This window comes from Poecile atricapillus, chromosome Z (genome assembly GCF_030490865.1).
Source record: "Poecile atricapillus isolate bPoeAtr1 chromosome Z, bPoeAtr1.hap1, whole genome shotgun sequence".
Classification (NCBI taxonomy): domain Eukaryota; kingdom Metazoa; phylum Chordata; class Aves; order Passeriformes; family Paridae; genus Poecile; species Poecile atricapillus.
This window is the reverse complement of record NC_081289.1, coordinates 99,646,906-99,666,222: the sequence shown is the minus strand read 5'-3', so window position 1 is coordinate 99,666,222 and position 19,317 is coordinate 99,646,906. Positions and strand designations below refer to the sequence as shown.

Genomic DNA, 19,317 nt, shown 5'->3' with positions numbered 1-19,317 from the left:
TAGTCTACTCTTCACCTGTGAGAGATCTGTGTAATTGAGTCATGTGGAAAGCAGAACTGTAAACTCTCTTCCCAAGTGAAAGATGTGGTGGATGAAAAATAAAACTGAGACATGGAAGGTCCAGAACAAACAAGCTGAAGTGACTGTTTTCATGAGACACAGAATTCCATGGTGCAGTATGTTGTGGTTTTTAGAAGTTTGCCTATTCATAAAAAAAAAAATCAATGGATACTTTCACAGAGGAGGAATCAAGTGAGAGCTATTACATGTGAAGTACCACATACTCTAATGCTGCTTTCTAGACATGTCCCTTGCTTCAGGGAGTTTCCCAAGATAAACAGATCTGTTCTGAAATAAAGGGGAAGGGATTCTTTATCACTTGTTTGAGCCCCACAGATGAAGTTGCCCATTGTCTTGGTGAATTTTTGACAGGTCAGATAGCTGCTCTCATCTTTAATTGAAGCTTTGGTTTATGACATAGAAGTTTTTCCTACTGAACAGATTAATTCTATATTTGTTTCTTAACTTAATGGTATTTCTGTTTTACAGAAAGCACCTCTACTGCTACACTATAGACCCAAAATGGACTTGCTGTAAGGGAACTTTATTGTCCTTCTGGACAGAGCTTTTTGCAGAGACTATCATCTGGCACCTTCTTAGTGCATCACTAATCACATGACACAAACCAGCTGAATAATTTTGGAAGACTGGAGGGCTTTCATAGTGGACTGTCCTGAATATTTCATCTAGGTATGTTTTACCTAGACTTCTGGGCAGACAATATTTATACTTTTTTTGTACGGAAGAAAGAAGTTTCAACTCAGCAAGACACTACCAGCATTAAGTTTACAGATACTGAAAACACTTCACAGTTCCATGTAGCTCAGCCTGATTTGTCTCTTACAGTTACACACAGAAAAAAAATTAGAGTGTTGTGGGGTGATATAAATATGTTGCTTTTGACACCAAGTTGCATTTAGTTACTTCTCGCATTCTAAATCTTTAAAAACTATATTTTTGCAAAGTGTTATTGTCTTATATAGTATGCCTGATTGCATTGGCTTTATTCAAGTTATTCTGTAGAGCATTGAACATACCTGATAATACAGTGACTGGTGATAATTTATTATGCTGCATTGAAAACTTAAGAAAATCTGGGAAACCAATAAATTTGTCATTTTTGCCCAGTTACTGCTTTCCCTCACCTTGTGTTTTAATAAAGTTTTGATACTTCTGTATACATGTTAATTTGGTAAGACTAATAGAAATAATTTCAGTTGATTTTAATGTGCCGTGATATATATTTTGCTATGGTATAAATTGCACCATGTAATGACAAATACTCACAAGTGCTAGATTTGTGAATTTCTTAAAAAATAAGCATTTCTTATGTATTTGTGGCTTGCAGAAATCAGTTTTTTAATTTGGAGAGAATTTGCTATCACTAGTTGTTGAAACAGTGGCTCTTGGCAACTTTGAGAGTATTGCAGATTTTTCATTTCACTGATTAAAACTTCCTCAGATATTATGGGCAGCTTTAAATTTCTTTAGCTGTTTTCTTATGGAACCATAGCATTTTCCTTACTGGAATTCCTAGCTTACATGGGGTAGGGAGGAATGGGGAGTCAAGACAAGATTATTTTAGCACCTTTTGGCCTTAACTAGTAATTTTGCTTGCATCACCCCTAATGGATGCAAGGTAGTACACATTCATGTATGTATGGGTACATACATCTATATACACATATAACTATGTATGTTATAGAAAGCACCCTCAATGGCACTTAGCAGGGCTCACTGCACTTTTTGTAAGGCTTTTTGAAATAATTGGCTTTTAAAAAAACAGTAGTTGAAAGTGATTTCTGCAAGCTATATCCACTATGTATCATCCATATACGATTGTAAGAACATTTGTCTGGCACAGGTGTGAAGTCACTGAAAACAGTGTATGCCCTATTACTGCCAGATGGAAATAGTTAACCTAATTTTTGGTTTTGCGTTTTCCTGTCAGCTGAAAATGCTAGTTGCTATTCCTATTATTAAACCCTGTTATTGTTTGATAAATTGTCTTTGGATAAGAAGCCCTGCTTCCTCTTGCTTGCTCCTTTGCTTCTTCTGCTAGAAAGTGTTACTTGATAACCGGAAGCTGATACTGCAAGAGATTATCTAAGCATTTTAAATATTCTTCCTCTTGAGTTTTCAAAGCGCTACATTCCTCAGCACATTTCCCTTAATTTCTCTCTCTGGAGTCCTCAGATCTCCTTTCCCAGCTCTGCTGCTGCTTGTGCTTACCTCTGACAACAGGGCTCCTTATTTCTGATTACAGTCACAGATGTGAGTGGGAAGGAAATAAAAAAAAAATTATGTGAGCAGAGAATGAAAGGGAGCCTCCTGAATTGTGGAGATGGAAAGGAGAGCCACACTAAGGCCAGAACATGCCGCTGTCCTTGTGGGTGAAAGTCTAAGATAGCTGCATTTGAATGTTTAAGTTACACAAAAATCCACATCTGGTTCTTGTATGGCATTGTGTGTGTGCATGTCTGTGATTCATTGAATCAAATTTGGCTCTGATTTTGTCTTGCTGTTTGTGTATTTTCAGCTTTTTTTCTGTCTTTAGAATTACTTGATCTGGCAGAAAAGAACAGATGAGATTATGTGTCTACCATTTTTAAAACTTTCCATGAAAGCAGTGAATGCGGGTGATATGGGTGTGTACACAAGCTGACATACTGGGCCTCTCTGGAACTGTTTCTTACATGGTTGTTACTGTTCTAGTAAAGGAGAGGCTGGCTTTGCCACTGAGGCACTGAGAATATGGACAGGACTGTAAAGAGTCCCCGCTCTGTGTACCCAGAGTATACACACAGTGGCTGTACCTGGTGTAGACATAAAACTAAAGCTGCCAGACAGCATTCTGATTAACCACCTTAATCAGAATATATGTATATATACACACACAAAAATATATATACATAGACACATATAAATGAGATCTGTCTACCTCAAGTGTGTGTACTGCAGAAAACTTTTATATGACTAGGTATTGACGCAGTGCTGTTAAAGTACATTGGGATTTCATTACTTCCCCGTGTACTTGAGCAACTGAGAAATTAATTATGAACACAAATTCAGAAGCCTTTCGAATCTATCTCTTGCTGTAACAACTTACAATACAAAACTTAAAAGTTTATAACCATCTTTAGAATCACTTGAATTTGTTATGGTGCTATCAGTATATAGAAAACTGTTTATATGGATACATAAATTCAAGCCAGTATTAATACCTATAGCTGGGGTTTTTGCTTATAATTGTGTGTAACTGCTTTTGCAATGTGTTTAATCTGATAAAACCGCACCAGTTAAAAAAAAAAACCAACAAAAACTAACAAAGAAAACCAAACAAAAAACCCCCAAACCAACAAAGAAACCCAAAGTTACTCAGTTGTTTTTCTAAATCACATGTGATAACATCTTCACTATAAAAATTGCCCTCGGGAGTGGTGTGACTGTGTCTGTACCATATGTTAGTCTCACTAAAAGACTACAATGTAGAGCAAGGTTTTCTTTGGGTCAGAGCCTTGTTTAATTTCTGTGACACTTAAAAGAATTTATATCAAGATTATATTGGGTAAAGTTACCCTGATACTGTTCAAAGTTGAACTAAAATTTGGACTCGGCCATAGATATTTCTTAGTCCTGGTGAGATCATGGTAGTTTATTTTGGCTTTTGTGAAGATGCCATTACTGTGAAGTAGTTTTTACAATTTCTTACGCTGGTAAATAGTTGCAGTAAGGAAGTATCTTGTTGCATTATCCTCAGCAGCAATGAGACTGATGAATCACCTGGGCTTAGAGTCTCATTAAGTATACTTTCATTAAAAATAAAGAATTCAGATAGAATATATAATATTGAATTTAAATAAGATTTGGGGGTTTAAATTTTAACTTTATAAAATTATTTATTCTATTTTAAGCCTTCTGTCTTATTTTACCATCCAAGTATTTTTGGTTTCAATGGTTCAGCTTTATTTACGGGCATATAGAATGAAATTTTAAGATGTTTTTACAAGCTTCTTCCTTTTACATTGAGTTTAAGTAGCTTTCATCTGTATGATTTTGTTTTGTACGGATAAAGAGCATTACTTATGCTTTTGTGCAATAGGTTTGAAACATGCATTTTTTTAGGCTTATGTTTAAATTGTAAATGTAGCATCTACTTACCATACATTTAAAAGGAATGTAGATGGCTTTTCTCACTTGTTTAAATGGAGTTTTATTTGGGGCTGTTATTTGGGGGTGGTGTGTGTGTTTTATGCTTTGTTCCATTTTTTATTTTAAGAGTGAAATGGGGGATTTAAAATATCTGTAAGTACAAGAACTATCTGTCAGCAATATTTTAAAATAAACGATCTTGCAAGAAACCTTAATGTGAATTGTGGAAGCAATCGACAAGACTTGCAGCCTATCTGAAAATGTTTTGTGCCATTGTTAGGTCTGGTATATTTGTGTACCATCACACCTGGGAATATTTTTTTCTACTGGTTGTGCAATAGTATGCACAACACTGTCACTCAGGAGATATGGGACCATAAAAAATATCAGACTACAACTATGATGGTGCTATTTTTTCCAATAGGCTACTAGCCTTTGAAAGCTTATCTGGCTCTTATTGTCTTTATAACAACACAGTCCTAGGGGATTTACAGATTTTTTTTTTTTTCTACTAGATGATAAATATAACTTGCTATTTTACAGCATTCTGCATATTACATTGAATAAATATAATAGGAAAAAGCCAACCAGTCTGTACATCAGTGAGATGAATCTTAGGTACATGTTTTGTACAGAAGGCTTTACTGAACAGAAAAACAAAGTTTCTGCTTTTCCTCAGGTAATCACTTCAGTTTGTATGTTTCACTGAAAACGTTAATGCAACTTCAGTTAGTCTGCCTAAAGTTGGTAACAGGGAAAGAAATAGTTCCACACACAGGTCTCCCTACATAAGATATAATTAGAAGTTACTTGGGTCTTGAGATCTATTTTTGAAGAAAAAGCTGCAGAGAACAAGATTAAAGAGCATGGAATCATCTTCAATCTCTGCACTAACTTGCAGTCGGGACAAAAATTACCTAGGAACTTGGGTCTTGTGGCAAATCAACAGGTAATGTTTTACCTGTTTATTTATATACAAATTAAAGGTATGACTTTAGTATTTGCTCCATATTTTATCCTACTTAGAGTTTTTGGAAATCTTTTGAAGCCATGAAGACCTGTCCAATGTCCTGGTGGTAGGGTAGGAACTAAATGTCCAATTCTATGAACATTTGCATTGGTAACTTTACTAATAACCTGGATGGTTCCACAGAAACCAGTGGGATCATTCATTCAAACAGAGGTATGGCTGAAGGAAGAACTCCTGAGTTTTGAATACTGATATTCCACTATTTTTGTTATTTCTGTTTGAAACTGAAAGTATTGGTTTGATGGAATCTTTAATTAAGTGACTTATCTGGACAAAAGGAAAGTTTGTTCTTTCCTTCTGCAAACAGGATCATTTTGCAGTTAAGGGACAATTAGCCAGTGCAACCACTAAGCCTTTTATCCTCATATATGGCATAATAAAGATTCTGGAACCGTCAGAGTGTAAAACCATATTTTTGGCTTAGCTTCATTTAAAAGTTTACAATTTTTTATGCTTTGTGTTGCTGTGTAATTTCTGTACTACTGGTGGCTAGTTTTGTCTGAATAAGCCTTTTGGGGATTAATGCTTAATGTTCGATTTTATGATAGTGAAGCTTGTATCCAGTGTTTTGCCAATGAATATTATATGCTTGTTAATAAAAGCAGAGAAACTAACTGAAATGCTGTGAGGCTGGAAGTTTTTGTCCCATTCTCTCCCGGGTAAATAAGGATCTAGCAGTCATCGTAGCACTGAATAAATGCAGTGTGACTGAAACAGAGGTGGTGTGGCATTGCATTGTCATAAAATCTGTCTTTTGCTCAAAACACTGGGATGGACTAAAGTATTACTCCACTGGCAGTATGTCTGTGACAATTGTGTGTCAAGTAACTGCCAGATAGGCAGATTAAAACTGCCAGATTAAATGGCTTCAGTCACCCAGAGGGAAAACAGCATTATCCCGGTGTCTTTATGTACCTGGATAAAAAGGCACTTACCTGACCTGTATGTGTTCCTTTGTTTATGCTCTTGGCCTGTTGGGAACTGTCAGCAGCTCTGGGCTGCTTTGAAGGCAGTTTTATTCATACACATATTTCTTACTTGCGCTGATACTACCCATGCATAATTGTCCTGAGGAAATTAGGGATTTGCCACCTACTAGCTTCATTTAAATATCAGTATGACAAACTAACTGCCGAGAAGTCCCTTTGCTTGTGTATAGTCACTTAAAAGAGAATGAAAACTAGCACTGATTCAGCAAGTTACATTTTATAAGTCTTCCATGCCTTTATTATAAGTGGTTCTAATACTTACCTGAACTTTTTACTAATAGTTGCTTCCATCTATCTGTGAAGTAACCAGTGATGGGCCTGTCTCCCTCCTTTCTTGAACATGGTGTTATTCTAATAAAGAGTAAAGACTTTTCCCCTTGGATTGAAATTCCCAAGCATCACAAAAAGAAATTGGGCTAACGTGTGTTTGCTAGCCCCGAAAGCATAAACCTGCCTTGCAGCCAGTAGGAGCTAACTCAGCCAGTAGGAGCTAACTACATTTTTTCCCCCAGAGGTAATACAATATGAAAAAGTTTTTACTGGTATTTCATACTTTATATGTAATTGATATTTTCTTATTTTGCTGATTGACAATTCCACTATAAAAAAATCATTACTTTGAGTGGAATACCTCTTTTTTGTGCAATAACTTCATCCTTGGGATTAGCGCAGTCAGGGAAAAAAATCCATATCTATTGAATATGTGCATGTAAAATAGATAAATTCAGCTGTTTAAACCCAGGTGTATGCATAGTCATTCAGGAGTCAATTGGTCTCAAATTAGGCTTAATCCAGTGTCACATATGAATAGAGGTATACTGCAGTGCAAATCTCTTATGTACCTCTGTAACCAGTCCCTGCATCTTTAATTTCCAACATCATCATCGTTTAGCTTTTTATATTCTTGATTTTTTTTTTAGGCTTCCTTTTGATTAGTTTTTTTTATTTTTGAGAGAAAGTGAAGCAATGATCTGATGTTAGTAGAGAAAAAGGTTTACAAGGGAGATTCAGCTACAAAGAGGAAGATGTGGTCCACATCTGTATAAATACGTCTAGTCTTTCACATGGCAATACGCTTGCGCTTGTCACTGTGTAGAGGTGTTTTGCTGAAGGGTTTGAATTGGACATGTCTGTCCAATGCTTTGTGTGTTTTGTGTAATGATTGCATATTGATGTGTCCATGGAAATAAGAGCAGGACAAAATCGAAAGCCATTGGAAAGCCTTGCCTGTTGTTTTCTGCCCGTTTGTAGGTTGTAATTGTTTCTTCGCTTACCTGAAGAAAGTGAAACTTCTTTCTCATTAAATTCTTTAAGGCTATTTGTTTGTTTATTTGTTTTCTCCTTTCATGCAAAGTTCACTATCCCTTGCCTGAATCCTTGTTTTAAAAGGCTTTGATTCTGTGTGCTCCAAGGCTGCATCATATGACAGTTTCAATTGCTGTTGGGAACAGTGCTGACTGCTGATGCAGAAAATAATGTCTCTACTTCAGGTCTATTCTACTGGTTCTCAGCAGGGTGCAGAGCAGTTCTGCTTTGGTGTATTTTGTAATTGGACAATGTACTGTCCAATTGCTTCTGTTTTTCCATTCAAGCAATGCATTTGTAACCAGCTGTATTAGCGTTGCTTGGATTATTGTTTACATGCATTTTGCTGTTTTACAGAAGTGCCTGGAAAGAGACTTAGTACACTAGTGAATCTGGATGTCAGGTAGAATGTACCCCTTGGGCCTGCTCTCACACCTGTGGGAAAGATGCTGTTCTCTGCTTCATGTCAGTGTTACAGACTGCAGCTGCAACATCTGACACTTAATGATTTCAACTGAAATGCTCATCTTTGAGGGTCACTAGATTTTATTGCAGCCATTGCAGTGGGCATTGCTTTAAAATGGTCAATGCTGTTTTGAAACATAGACGATGAGTTGTTTCTGGATCCTCTGCCACTGGCACCTCAGCAGATGTTGTGTGTTGTGACTCAAGAGAAATCAGGCTCCTCTTTCTGATGACTGTCTCCTCTTTCCCTAGAAAACAAGCAGTCCCAAGTCTGTGCATTCTGGTATATCTGGGACTACTTCCCCATTCTCTCTTCAAGAGCTTTCTGAGATTAGAGTATTCTTTATAGACAAGGTTGTTTATTCAGGCTCATGAGGTCTCACAAATAACTTTGCTAGTTCTAGTGAGAATGGCTGGAGGCTAAACAGGTGCAAAGAGTTGCTTACAGAGCTGTGGTGGGCAGCTGGGGAACCCCACATTGCCTTAAAGAAGTTTTCAGGTCTGAGATATTAGATGGGTCTTACCTTCAGCGTTCTCCATAGTTGATTGACATCTTGGTATTGTTTGTCTGATCTCTGAGGGTCCTTCTCAAGAAACTGTGCTCTCAACTTGCCTTGGGCCTCATCCTCCTGCTTCATTGCCTTTGGTGGGTTGACTGCCTTTGTTGCTGCAGTGTGTGAGCTGTTCCTGCTGGATATGCCAAGGCCCCATCTTTCTGTCCTTCCCTGTTCCGTTACTCTGATCTGTGGCCCATTTGATGTTGCACATTGTGTTTTAAGTGGTGTAGGTGACAGTTCAGCTTCCTGCTTCAAGCTAGGAGCAGGAGCCAGTTCTGTTGGTGTTGTTACAATCCACCCCCTTCATGAAGGAGCAAATAAAACTCTTGTGAATGAAGCAGGATGAACTCAAGGTCCAATTATTCCCAGAAATAAGAATAAAACCAAAATGAGGTTAAACACTGATGTCAAAAAAAAAAGATATATTTATTTAACAGTAAAAGAGGCAAGGAGAAAGAAAAGTTAGAAAAACCTAAGGTTACTTTAAAAAGTGTCATATAGGTCACCACCACACTGTTGCTACCTTTTTTTGCCACTGATACCAGGCTGGGGTGAAGCAGTTTGTGCCTTTTTTTTTTTCCTTATTTTTTGCCATTTGAAGCATCTTATCTGTCCTCTCTGATCTCGGGAACACGTTAGCTGGAGCTGCCCATCCTTTGAAATGCAGGCATGGTGCCCAATCCCTGTGATCAAGCCTTGGTCCACTTGCTGACTTTATTACTAATGAATAATTTTCCATAATTCATGGAAGAGGTAAGAACTGTGTAGATTAACACACTAGGTTCCTGGAACATACAAAATGTGATTATTGTGGCTGTGGATCTGAAAGGACAGCCACTGCTACATAATAGATGGTAGACTTAATTTGAAGTCAAAGGAAAAAAAAATGGAATACTACAGGAGATTCTGAAGGTCATCAGGAAGGGTGAGCTGACTGTGAAACAGTGAAGTCAAGGGAAAAAGTACGGCCTTCACAGGGGTTACTTGGGATGTCTGGGAAGTCTATGCCCTTCTGAGTGCAAAGTAATTGGAAAAGAACACAATGGAAAAGAGAGATGAGTTGGGAAATGCCTTTTCCAGTACATGAGGTTGCTTTGGATTTTTTATTGCAAACCTTTTAATGTCTTGTTGCATGTTGGAGGTGCTGGGCATGTGTCCCTGCACAGTTGCTGGTGACCCAGCAGCCCCGGTGCAGAAGCTGTGCAAGAAGGCCCTTACTGACTCCTTTGGCTGTGAGGGAGTCAGGTCCTGGATTCGAAAGGTGGCTCCAAGGTGGCTGGTCACAGCTGAGAGGGCAAGAAACTGTGTCCTGGGGTGTTCCAGGGTCATTGGATCACCTCTGAGGTGATCGTATAGCCGGTCGGAGAGGTCAGGCCTGGAAGTAACAAGGAGGGTATCCAAAGACAGTTGTGTTTCCAGACAGATGGTTACCAGCCAGACAGCCTCAGGGAAAAGAAAGCATATCTTTGAAAGAATGGATATTCCACACCATCAAAGTAACAGCTAGGGTGCAGTCATTAACTGAGAAGTCAGTGGTTCACTTATCATCCCTTATCTGTCCTCTGACAGATCGGTTTTACCAGAGATGCATGCAGCTGTTTTAAACTTAGTACTGATCCAGAGCCAATGTCAGCTAGACCCCACCCATCTGCTGGCAGGTACTCACAGGAGCTCTAGGAGCACATGTCTGCAAGATTTCAATGTGAAGGTAGGCATAACATGGCATTCTAGGTCCTCAAAGGTTTATACCATATTGAGGCTCTTTGTTCATTCTCTTCTGTAAGCCTTCCTGGTCTTGGAGTCCAGAAATGGCTCTGATTATTTTACAACTGGATTCTCCTGATTTAGCTGCAACTTTCTTTCTTTATCAAAGAACTCCTTAGTTAGTTTCCCTTACTTCTTCTGTTTCACTTTATGGCATCTTGTATCACACTATGGCAGCTCCTTTCCAAGTGTGTTTTTGGTCTGGTTCAATGGTAACAGGGCAGTGTTGGACTGCTCAGCCGACTACCCACAAAGCAAACAATTGGGCTAAGGCAATGGTGGATCCATTCTCTGAACCGCAGCATAGAAACAGTTGGAAATCCCTTTGTAACTAAAGGGGATCTTTAATTACAGTCTAGAGATCTACAGATCTCAGGTTAGTGGATGGGGTAGATAATGGCTGCAGATAATCTGATGCAGTAGAGACAGCCAACTTTGTCATTATACACTGTATGCTAACACATCTCTTTTAACCATTAGAATTGTAATTCAGGAAGCCTGTTGGTTTTATTCTCCACTGTGTATAAACCAAACTTTGTGATAACAGGCATGAAAGCTGAGTTATATGGGCTTTCCTTGACACTCATGTATCTGTTTCTAGTCTTACTCTGCAATGAGTCTGTTTGAAAACTGTGCTCCTTGATAGCCATTTGCAGCTTGTTTCAGAGCAGCCAAAGTCATGCATAGCGTTGCAAAAAAACCAGATGCTGAACAGCACACTGCTCGCAAAAGTGTGTTTGTTAGGAAGAGCAAAGTTTTGAGAAACACAGGCACTTTTGTCTAGAAACCAAAGATGAAACAAAAGCTCAGAACTGGCACCAGCAGCTGAACATGTGTCTTGCATGTGCTTGTGTGTGTGAGTGTGCTGGCCCCTCTGAGCTTCAGCTGTAGTCATTCACAGAAAGCACTTACTCAGTACAAGGTGGACTGGACTCACCAGGACCCTGCCTGTCCGATGGCTGGACATCAAATCCCAGTCTCACCAGTTGCTGTTGCTTGGGCATACATGCCTTGGAGGCCACAGCTCCGTTCTGGCTCCTGGTTCTGACCAGCACACACAGATCACTCACCAGCCCCCAGATACCTGTGCACTGAGAACTGAGTGCTCCTCATGCAGGAAGGAGTAGAAAGGAGTTTGCTATGAAAGACGAGACAGATGCATACCAGGTACAGAGCACAGTAACTCATAGGTACTGACAAGCAAACTGTTTACACAAATCTGGTCTTTGTAAATCCCTTTACAGCTCTGTTTTCCCATGGGTTTTTTCATCCCTCTAATCACCTAAGCCTCTCCCTTTCCCCGCCTTTGTTTCCTCCCCTAAACATTCCGTAGTAGGTCCTGTGCAATCCAGATTTGCTTTTTCCCTGCATTTCATAAAACATCTCATAGCCCTAGGCAGCAAAACCCCTCAGACACCTGATCTGGAGAGCTGGTCCTGAATGACTCATGAAGGTGGGTATGACACCTGAACATTGGGTTGGTGGTTCTCCTGGGACAGCTCTCAGAGGGGTCAGACAAGGCTCCCCGAGAGTCGTTAATTTTCCTGCCATTGTGTCCTTGGCTCAGAATTAAGTAAAGGCTAAAAAGAAATCATCCTGGTGCATACGTGATTCAGTTTCGCTGCTGTGAACATGCAGAGTGGAAGGAGGGGTAGTAGACAAAAGCTGGTTGCAGATCTTGCTCACTTGTTGAGAAGACTGGACAGGATGTCCACTGCTGTAAGCGATACTTAAAGGACAACAAAGCACATCTCTGCTCAGCTGCAGTCAGATTTTGTATGTTTATTAATTAATTAAGGTGTTTTCAATGAACTCCATTTAAAGCCCACCACTACTTTGTAGAAGTCTTTTAACACTATCAAGCATGCCTATGTTAAATACTTCCCATCTCTTATGATGTGGTGGCAGTTCTCACCTTTGCAGGAAAAACAATTTTTCCAGGAAATCCCCTGTAGGTGATCATCATGAGGTTTGGTAAGTGCTTTGCACAGATTCTTCTTCTCATGTGTTCAGCTTTGCTGGGGATGGAATATATTTCTTCAGGGTAAGAATAAAGGATTATAGCTGGCAAGGTAAAGTACAAGCTGAGCTGCCCACAGGCTTTGAGTGCACTAACAGCAGTGTGGCAGCCACCTGATGGCTTTTCAAAGCAACAGGCTTTCTAGACAGACTGGAAGTGGGGTCACAGTCAGGGGTGGATTGTTGTGAAATGTCGCAGGAGGGAGGACTGACATTTAGAGAGCACTTAAACTAGTGGCTTTTTTTTATGCTATGCCTCCTGGTTTACATTCTGGGGGTATGTCCATGCTCGTGCTTTCAAAAGTCAATTTGCTTGAGCTAATTGTGGGCTCTGAAGAGCTACTACTCCAGGGAGTGCAAAAAAAGCTGAGTTTAGTTTAATGTGCTGTTTGATGTCTTCTCTTTATCCTGGTCAGCCTTGCTTTTCTCTAACCATTTTGTAAAACACCCCTCATCCAGCCATGCTTTTTATGTGCAGTCTGTGGCCACGAAGGTGCTTCAATAGATTTGGATCACTGATTATGGTATTGGACAAAATGAAGGGGCCTGGGAACCCGAGAAGCAGAGCTCTCATGGTCTGTTTGGCAGTAAATTTGGAAGTACTTAGGTAAAGCTGGCCTTTTCCAGATTTGAAATAGAAACAGACTGTGAGTCTAAGTCAGGTTAGTCCTGGAAGTCTGCATCATTTTTTGGAGCTTTTTCCAGGCTTTCATTGGCTTTCTGGAACATAAACTAAAGCTCCTCTTTGCAGGGCAATTCTTTCAACTGCTTTGCGCCAGAGGGAACCAGCAGTGTGTGCAGAATGTTATATGCTGACATAATGAAATATTTCAAGGGCACCTCAGATGGCTGGGCTGGTTATAAATAGTACTGGAGGAAAGCTGCGTGAGAGTCACATAAACCACTCCTAAAAATCTCTGCAGGGAGGTATTTTTAAAACCCACCCACTGCAGTTTCATTAGCACCACCTGTCTTATATTTGGAGAAAGACAGAGATGATGTTCTCCAAATATTTGTGGTACCCTAAAAAGCAATGCATGCAAGTGATTAAATATTCATAATGTCTTTTCATATTTCTTTTTTAAGCCTGCAGCTGACCATTGCCTGCCTTAGAGAAACACTTGAGGACTGCAGGATTCTGTGAGATTTCACAGCTAATATCTGAAGCAAATTAACTGTTGGCCCTAGGAAACTTTCAGTTGAGATGTCTGCAATAAACTCAGCTGTGAGAAACCAGCAGAAATTCCTGTGTATTTCATAATTGCAAATTTTATTTCACTTTCCAAAGTGAAATAAAAAGAATATTTAAAATTATGAGAAGATAGTAGAAATACGTAAAATTCAGGGGGCTAGTTGAGTAATACATTAGCTTTTTAATGAGTAGATATTGTTCTGTCTGTCCCAGGGAGCTAGCAGAGGACATTTGAAACACACTGTAGTTTGGTGGCTGCTCTGCAGATTTAGTTAAGAAGAGTAAATGGAAGATTTGAGACCAGTTAGACTGGTCCCAAAACAGTTAGTGAAATTTCCCTCAAGATACAAACAAACTTTATCAGACTTCCTCCTGCTTCAACCACCCGTACTTTCAGACCTAGGACTTCAGTAATGCAAAGTAGTTCCTGGAGTGATTCCTTTCTAGGGCATTTCTAGTCCACATCCCAGTTTTTCTTATAAGTGAAGAACTGCAGTGGTTCAGTTAAACCGGGAAGTGGCACTGTTTGAAAGGAATGAGAAGTCAAGTCAGCTCTGAAGCTCCCATAAAGGCAAATTCACAAGGAGACGGATAATCGAATGGGACAGTAGGATGGAGTCTGACTCGACGGCCAAGGCTGTGAGTTACCTTTCTGTGTCACTGTGTCAACTCTGAACCCTCTGTGGGGGTCACTTCTATTCAAGATTTAGCAAAGACATGTAATGGCAGAAACCACTGGTTTCTTCACTTCTTGCCCTTCAGAATCTCTACCAGAATACAGATAATTTGGCAGGTTCCATTTCTGCAGTGCCTATTCTTTTAATGTTTCAGAAGGTACAACACAGAGAAGACATACAACCCCAGGTTGTTCTCTTAAGGCCTCAGATCTCTTCTGGAAAGCCTTTTCTTCTTTGGAAAAAATAAATAAATCAGAAATGATACTGAGAGACTGACACCTGCAAAATTAAAGATGTGTCTCACGTTTTGCATGGTGGTCTGGTGATGCTGCAGTTCTATTCTACAATACTATTACCTGTGAGACAAAAGAGAACACCTGAAAATTTTCAAGGCATAAGACACTGACTTAACTCTTAGAAACTGTGATTCTTTCTGAGAGAGAGTCTCTCTGCCCAAGGAAGCATTTATTTCACAGCTTCTTCTCTTGTGGGCCACTGATGTAAACCTTAGCATTTCCCAAAATGATCAAACACCAAACAGTGATGTCCATAGTTGCCCCTGTGCACTGTCTGTTTGATCTCTTCCTATAGCTTGATGGCAAAGAGCTGATATGTCTGCTAGAAGGAAGACACCAGCAGGTTGGCCATTGTGTAGCATTTGAACTGTGGAGTCACCAGCTGTATTTTTCTGAGATTAAATTTACAGCAGCAATTTTTGGAAGTTATCAAAGTTTACTAAACGTAGATGAAATGTTGTTTTTCCTTTCCTCTCCTTGCCTTGTCTTTTGGACAGCTATGCTCTAGGTAATGCCATGCCTTGATAAACTGACTGACATGCAGCTCCTTCAGGTTTTCAGAAGGAAACAGTTCCGTGATTTGGGTGTCTGTGCTGGTGCCCAGCAGCATGGTGCCATCATATGCCAATGTGACCATGCAGAGCTCCAGGGCCTGGCCAGTGGCTGGGTGCAAGCTGGTGAAAAACTGAGTAAAAGTCCTCCTCTGCCATTGCAGAGATTTGCATCCTCATTCAGTGTGGACTGTCTGTGTCATTCACACTGTGTCTGCAAAGATTTAGGGGTGAATCAGTCAGAGCCTCTAACAGAAGTGGCCTGGGAGATGAGCATGAGCCTGGACACTACTGATGGATTTCTCCCATGTTGTCCTGTCCTGTTTCCTGTCCATGTTGGTTAGCATTGCTGTCCAGGTATGTAGAAGTGGAAAGGTAAAGCAGTCCTAAAGACTGAGGTATTGTCCTGAACAGGTTTATCTGATCTTGGTTTCTGGGTCATTTCATTCATTCAAATCTGCTGTAGGATTGTCATGGGTTATTTGAACAAAAATTTGTGTTACATTTCTTTTAGAGAGGCAGCTGAAACAGCTAGCTCACCACCCAAACATTTTCAGTGTTAATATTTCTTCTGCATTCCCCGACCTGCCAATATAAACTGCTACTGAGGATCTCCTAGCAAAGCTGTAGTAGTAAACATATAATTCTTTTGGCAGTCTGTAGCTGTTTTATAAATTTAGACAAACTAAAATATATAAGCATTTCTGAGTAATATATTGAGGTTTCAAAAAAAATGGTCCATCCATTTTGGATCATTAAATAAAACATCTTTTGTTAAGCAAAGAGGTGGTCCAAAAGAGAAAGTTAATTATTTAGATTTTAGTTATACTAAAAATCTTCAATGTTTCTTTCTACATATCCATCTCTTACAGTTCTTATGAGAATACTCATATCTCCTCTTGGGAGGGTACTGTATTTAATTAAATACCTGTATAATGGTAGTGCAATGACTCACATTTTACTTTTCACTCCCATATAACCTGCTTTGGGTGATGCATTTTCAGTGCATGAGGCATTTAAGACTTCTGGTCTAAGCATATTTTTATACAGGAATTTCTGTGTCTGATTCTGGGAAAACCTGTGGTTTCAGACTCCCCAGGACTGCTTTCTCACAAGGCTCCTCCCTCTGGAGGGAGACCAGGGCTGGTGAAGGGTATGAACCAAAAGTTTTGCGAGGAGAATCTGAGGAAGCTATGTGTGTTCTACCTGGAGAAAAGGAGGCTCTTATCACTCTCTGCAACACCCTGAAAAGAGGCTGTTGTCAGATGGGGACCAGCCTCTCTCAGTCATCAAGTGACAGGACAAGAGGACAGTCTTAATCTGCACCAGTGGACGTTTAGGTTGGACATTAGGAGGAGTTTCTTCACAGAAAGGATGATTAGACATTGGAATGGGCTGCCCAGGGAGGTGGTGAAGTCACCAACCCTGGAGGTGTTTAAGCTTTGGGCTTGATAGTATCAGAACCAGCCGAATTTATTTTCCAGCCTAATCAATTTTGCAGTTCTGTGCCTGCATTGCACCGCCCTTTCCCAGCAACCTCACTGGGCCACCATAAAATTTACCTTTGACAAAATCAAGCTGCTTTCTTGGAATTTTGACACCCCGGACCAGCGCCTCTTCCCACTGTGAAGAGCAAGGTATGTACCTGCTGACAGGGAAGATTGAGGCTCTGTGAGGACAGCTGGCTGCTCTGTCTGCCCTTGGTTAATGATATGAGCCAGTCCAGCTGGCAGGATTACCCAGAGTACATTAGAGAAACTACTTTGGCACCGATCGATGACTTTATCCCTCACTTAAATTCCATTATTTAATTTTGGAGGCCACAGCCTGAAAGTTAAACTGCAGTAATGTAATTTGGGTGGATAATAAAAAAGGAAAAAGCAAAACCACCCTTACAAGTAGTCAAGAAACATCTATTTTGCGTATGGGATAAGAGATGATATCTCTTAATTCAATGCAGAATGAAGTTTATTAATCTTTATTTTCCTGCAAAGTTGTTGTGTATTCACCTTATTTGAGGGTGAAAGCCATTGTCATATTGCTTTATTAATGCAGAATATGTCACTGCACGTTTCCCTGCTATCTTCTTTAGTCTGACTCCTTTATACCTTTGCTTTGTTTAGTCTGCTTCCACACATCAGGTCAAAAAAGAGAATAAAAGCCGCCCCAGGAGAGACAGTTTCTGTTTTAAAATTCATGGTAAAATGAGTTTTCTGCAAGTTATTACTGATAAGTATGTTCTTTTTTTAATTAAGCTTTTTAGCCTGTCAAGACCAAGGAAGTCAAACTGGTGATTTAGTACAGGAGGAAGTACCAGTGCATATTTTGACACTTGCACTTCTTATTTCTCTATGATTTATTGCTGAAACAGCTAGGACTGAACATCAAAATAGATTATTTTTATTTTACTGCCAGGCTGTAAGAAATGGATCAAAATACCTGGTTTTGTTTAAGTTATGGTGGACTTTAAAATATATTGCTCATGGATTTGCAGGTAAGATCTTTCTCTCAGATTAGGAGTAGTGCTTGTCTTCTATTCTTCTATGGAATTTGCAGTAGAGTGGATGGGATCCTCACATTGTCTTCATTTCCACCTGGGCAAGAGACAAAGAAAAATGATCAGAGACGGGAAGAACAAATAATTTCAGTTTTCAAAAATGTTCGTCAGAATATTTTGGAAAAGACACAATCACTGCTTACTAAGTTCACTGTACTCGGTAGTATGAGTAAAGAAGAGGAGTCTTGAGTTATTTTGTTTGGAGCCTTGTTCTCTCACAAGATAAATAAGTAAAAAATTTGGTCACAGTGAGGATTAAATGGGGGACAAGTGTGGAGTTCCTGGCAGGTCTCTACTGAGAAAAGAGAAAGTATTGCTCTGACAGACTAATTATAAAAATTTTGGGGAAGTGATATCCCTGTAACACATCTGGATGAAAGTTCCCTTGAATAGCACATTAATTTTACAGACTGAGTCCAATCATGTATTGACTTGTATTAGAGCATGGCTCTAAGTGAAATATTGTATTTCACACTTTTTGGTTATTGCTTGATGGATCCTTGTTTTGCGGCATCTGAAAGCCCAACACAGCTTTTGACTAAGATAGCAATTCATGTCTGACTTGGCTAAGCAGTGTGGACAAACCTGCAGCAATCTGCAGTGGAGCATACCAGCATCTTCTCATTCCATCTCTAGAAAGACAGGAAGGTTGTTTTCATGTCATTCATCCTGGTGGGCATAGAAAAAGCTTGGGGAGAGCTGGGGAGGAACATTCTCCACAGAAATTTTGTCACAAGTAAACTGTGTCCCTTTGGTTTGGTACAGAATGAAATCCCTTCAAGGTCTGCAGGCTGGCAGACAAAGACTTGGACACTAATGCTTACTGAGCTCTGGCTGGTTTTAAATTTCACCTTCCCTTTGGCTCCCTCCTCCCCCACATGCTGCTGATGCTGCTGTTGCAAGATGTTAATTTACATCTTCTACAGCCATTGTTCCCACCTGATGGAGACACGGCTGCTGTTGTTATTCATTAGGTCCGCATGGGTCTGAGCCAGAGGCTGGGAGGAGATTTCTGAGGAACTGTCCCAAGGCCCTGCCTGCCAGCTTCTCTGCCTCATTTTGTAACAGATTGAAGGAAGGGTTAATAGCAAGGTAACCTAGAGTGACACTTGGTAAACAGCCCAGCAGTTGAGGCACAAACTGTATGATCCCTCTTGCAAACATTTTGGTTAGTAACCAGCAGCTCTGATCTGCAAGTTTAAGATTCCTGAGACCAAGAAGTTGGAGAGGACTGCCTGGGGTGGCTCTCCTGGAACTGTGCAAGGGGAAGTGGAGAGAAAGCTACTTGGAAATCTTGATAACCATGTCCACAGGGAAGAATTTCATTTTGCAAAACCAAGAAACTATTCTCTCCTTCCTTTGTCTCCTTATTCTCTTCTTCTGACTCTTCATGCAGCAATCTTAGATTCCCTGCACAGTGTGTGTGCAGGGCACATTATGGATGAGGGCAAATAGCTACACATTTCACTGATAACTCTGCAGGGTGCTTCAGAAGACTGGCCATTTCAGGCTTCTGATTCTTCTGTCTGGTTACTGAATTTCATCTGCCATCACACTCATGAGATCTGCTTGAATGTGCTTCCCTCCCACCTGGGGAAAATAGAAACTCTGAGAGGGAGAAAAGGAAATTTTCCTAGTTCAGATAGAAGTAATGATTTCAGCCTCTCTCAAGCTGTGATAATATCTGCTGTGATTGGTCCATC

General features: G+C 40.0%; 1 protein-coding gene across 7 annotated transcripts in view; it reads left to right on the top strand.

The window, feature by feature from the left end:
• Positions 1–5,862, top strand: part of PCGF3 (polycomb group ring finger 3) — a 55,487-nt gene extending 49,625 nt beyond the window's left edge. For all 7 annotated transcript variants that reach the window (XM_058827016.1, XM_058827013.1, XM_058827015.1 and 4 more), the window contains one exon: positions 550–5,862. In XM_058827016.1, coding sequence (XP_058682999.1) covers positions 550–597 — 48 coding nt within the window. In that variant the 3' untranslated portion in view covers positions 598–5,862. The remainder of the gene's footprint in view (positions 1–549) is intronic.
• The last annotated feature ends 13,455 nt before the right edge of the window (positions 5,863–19,317 follow it).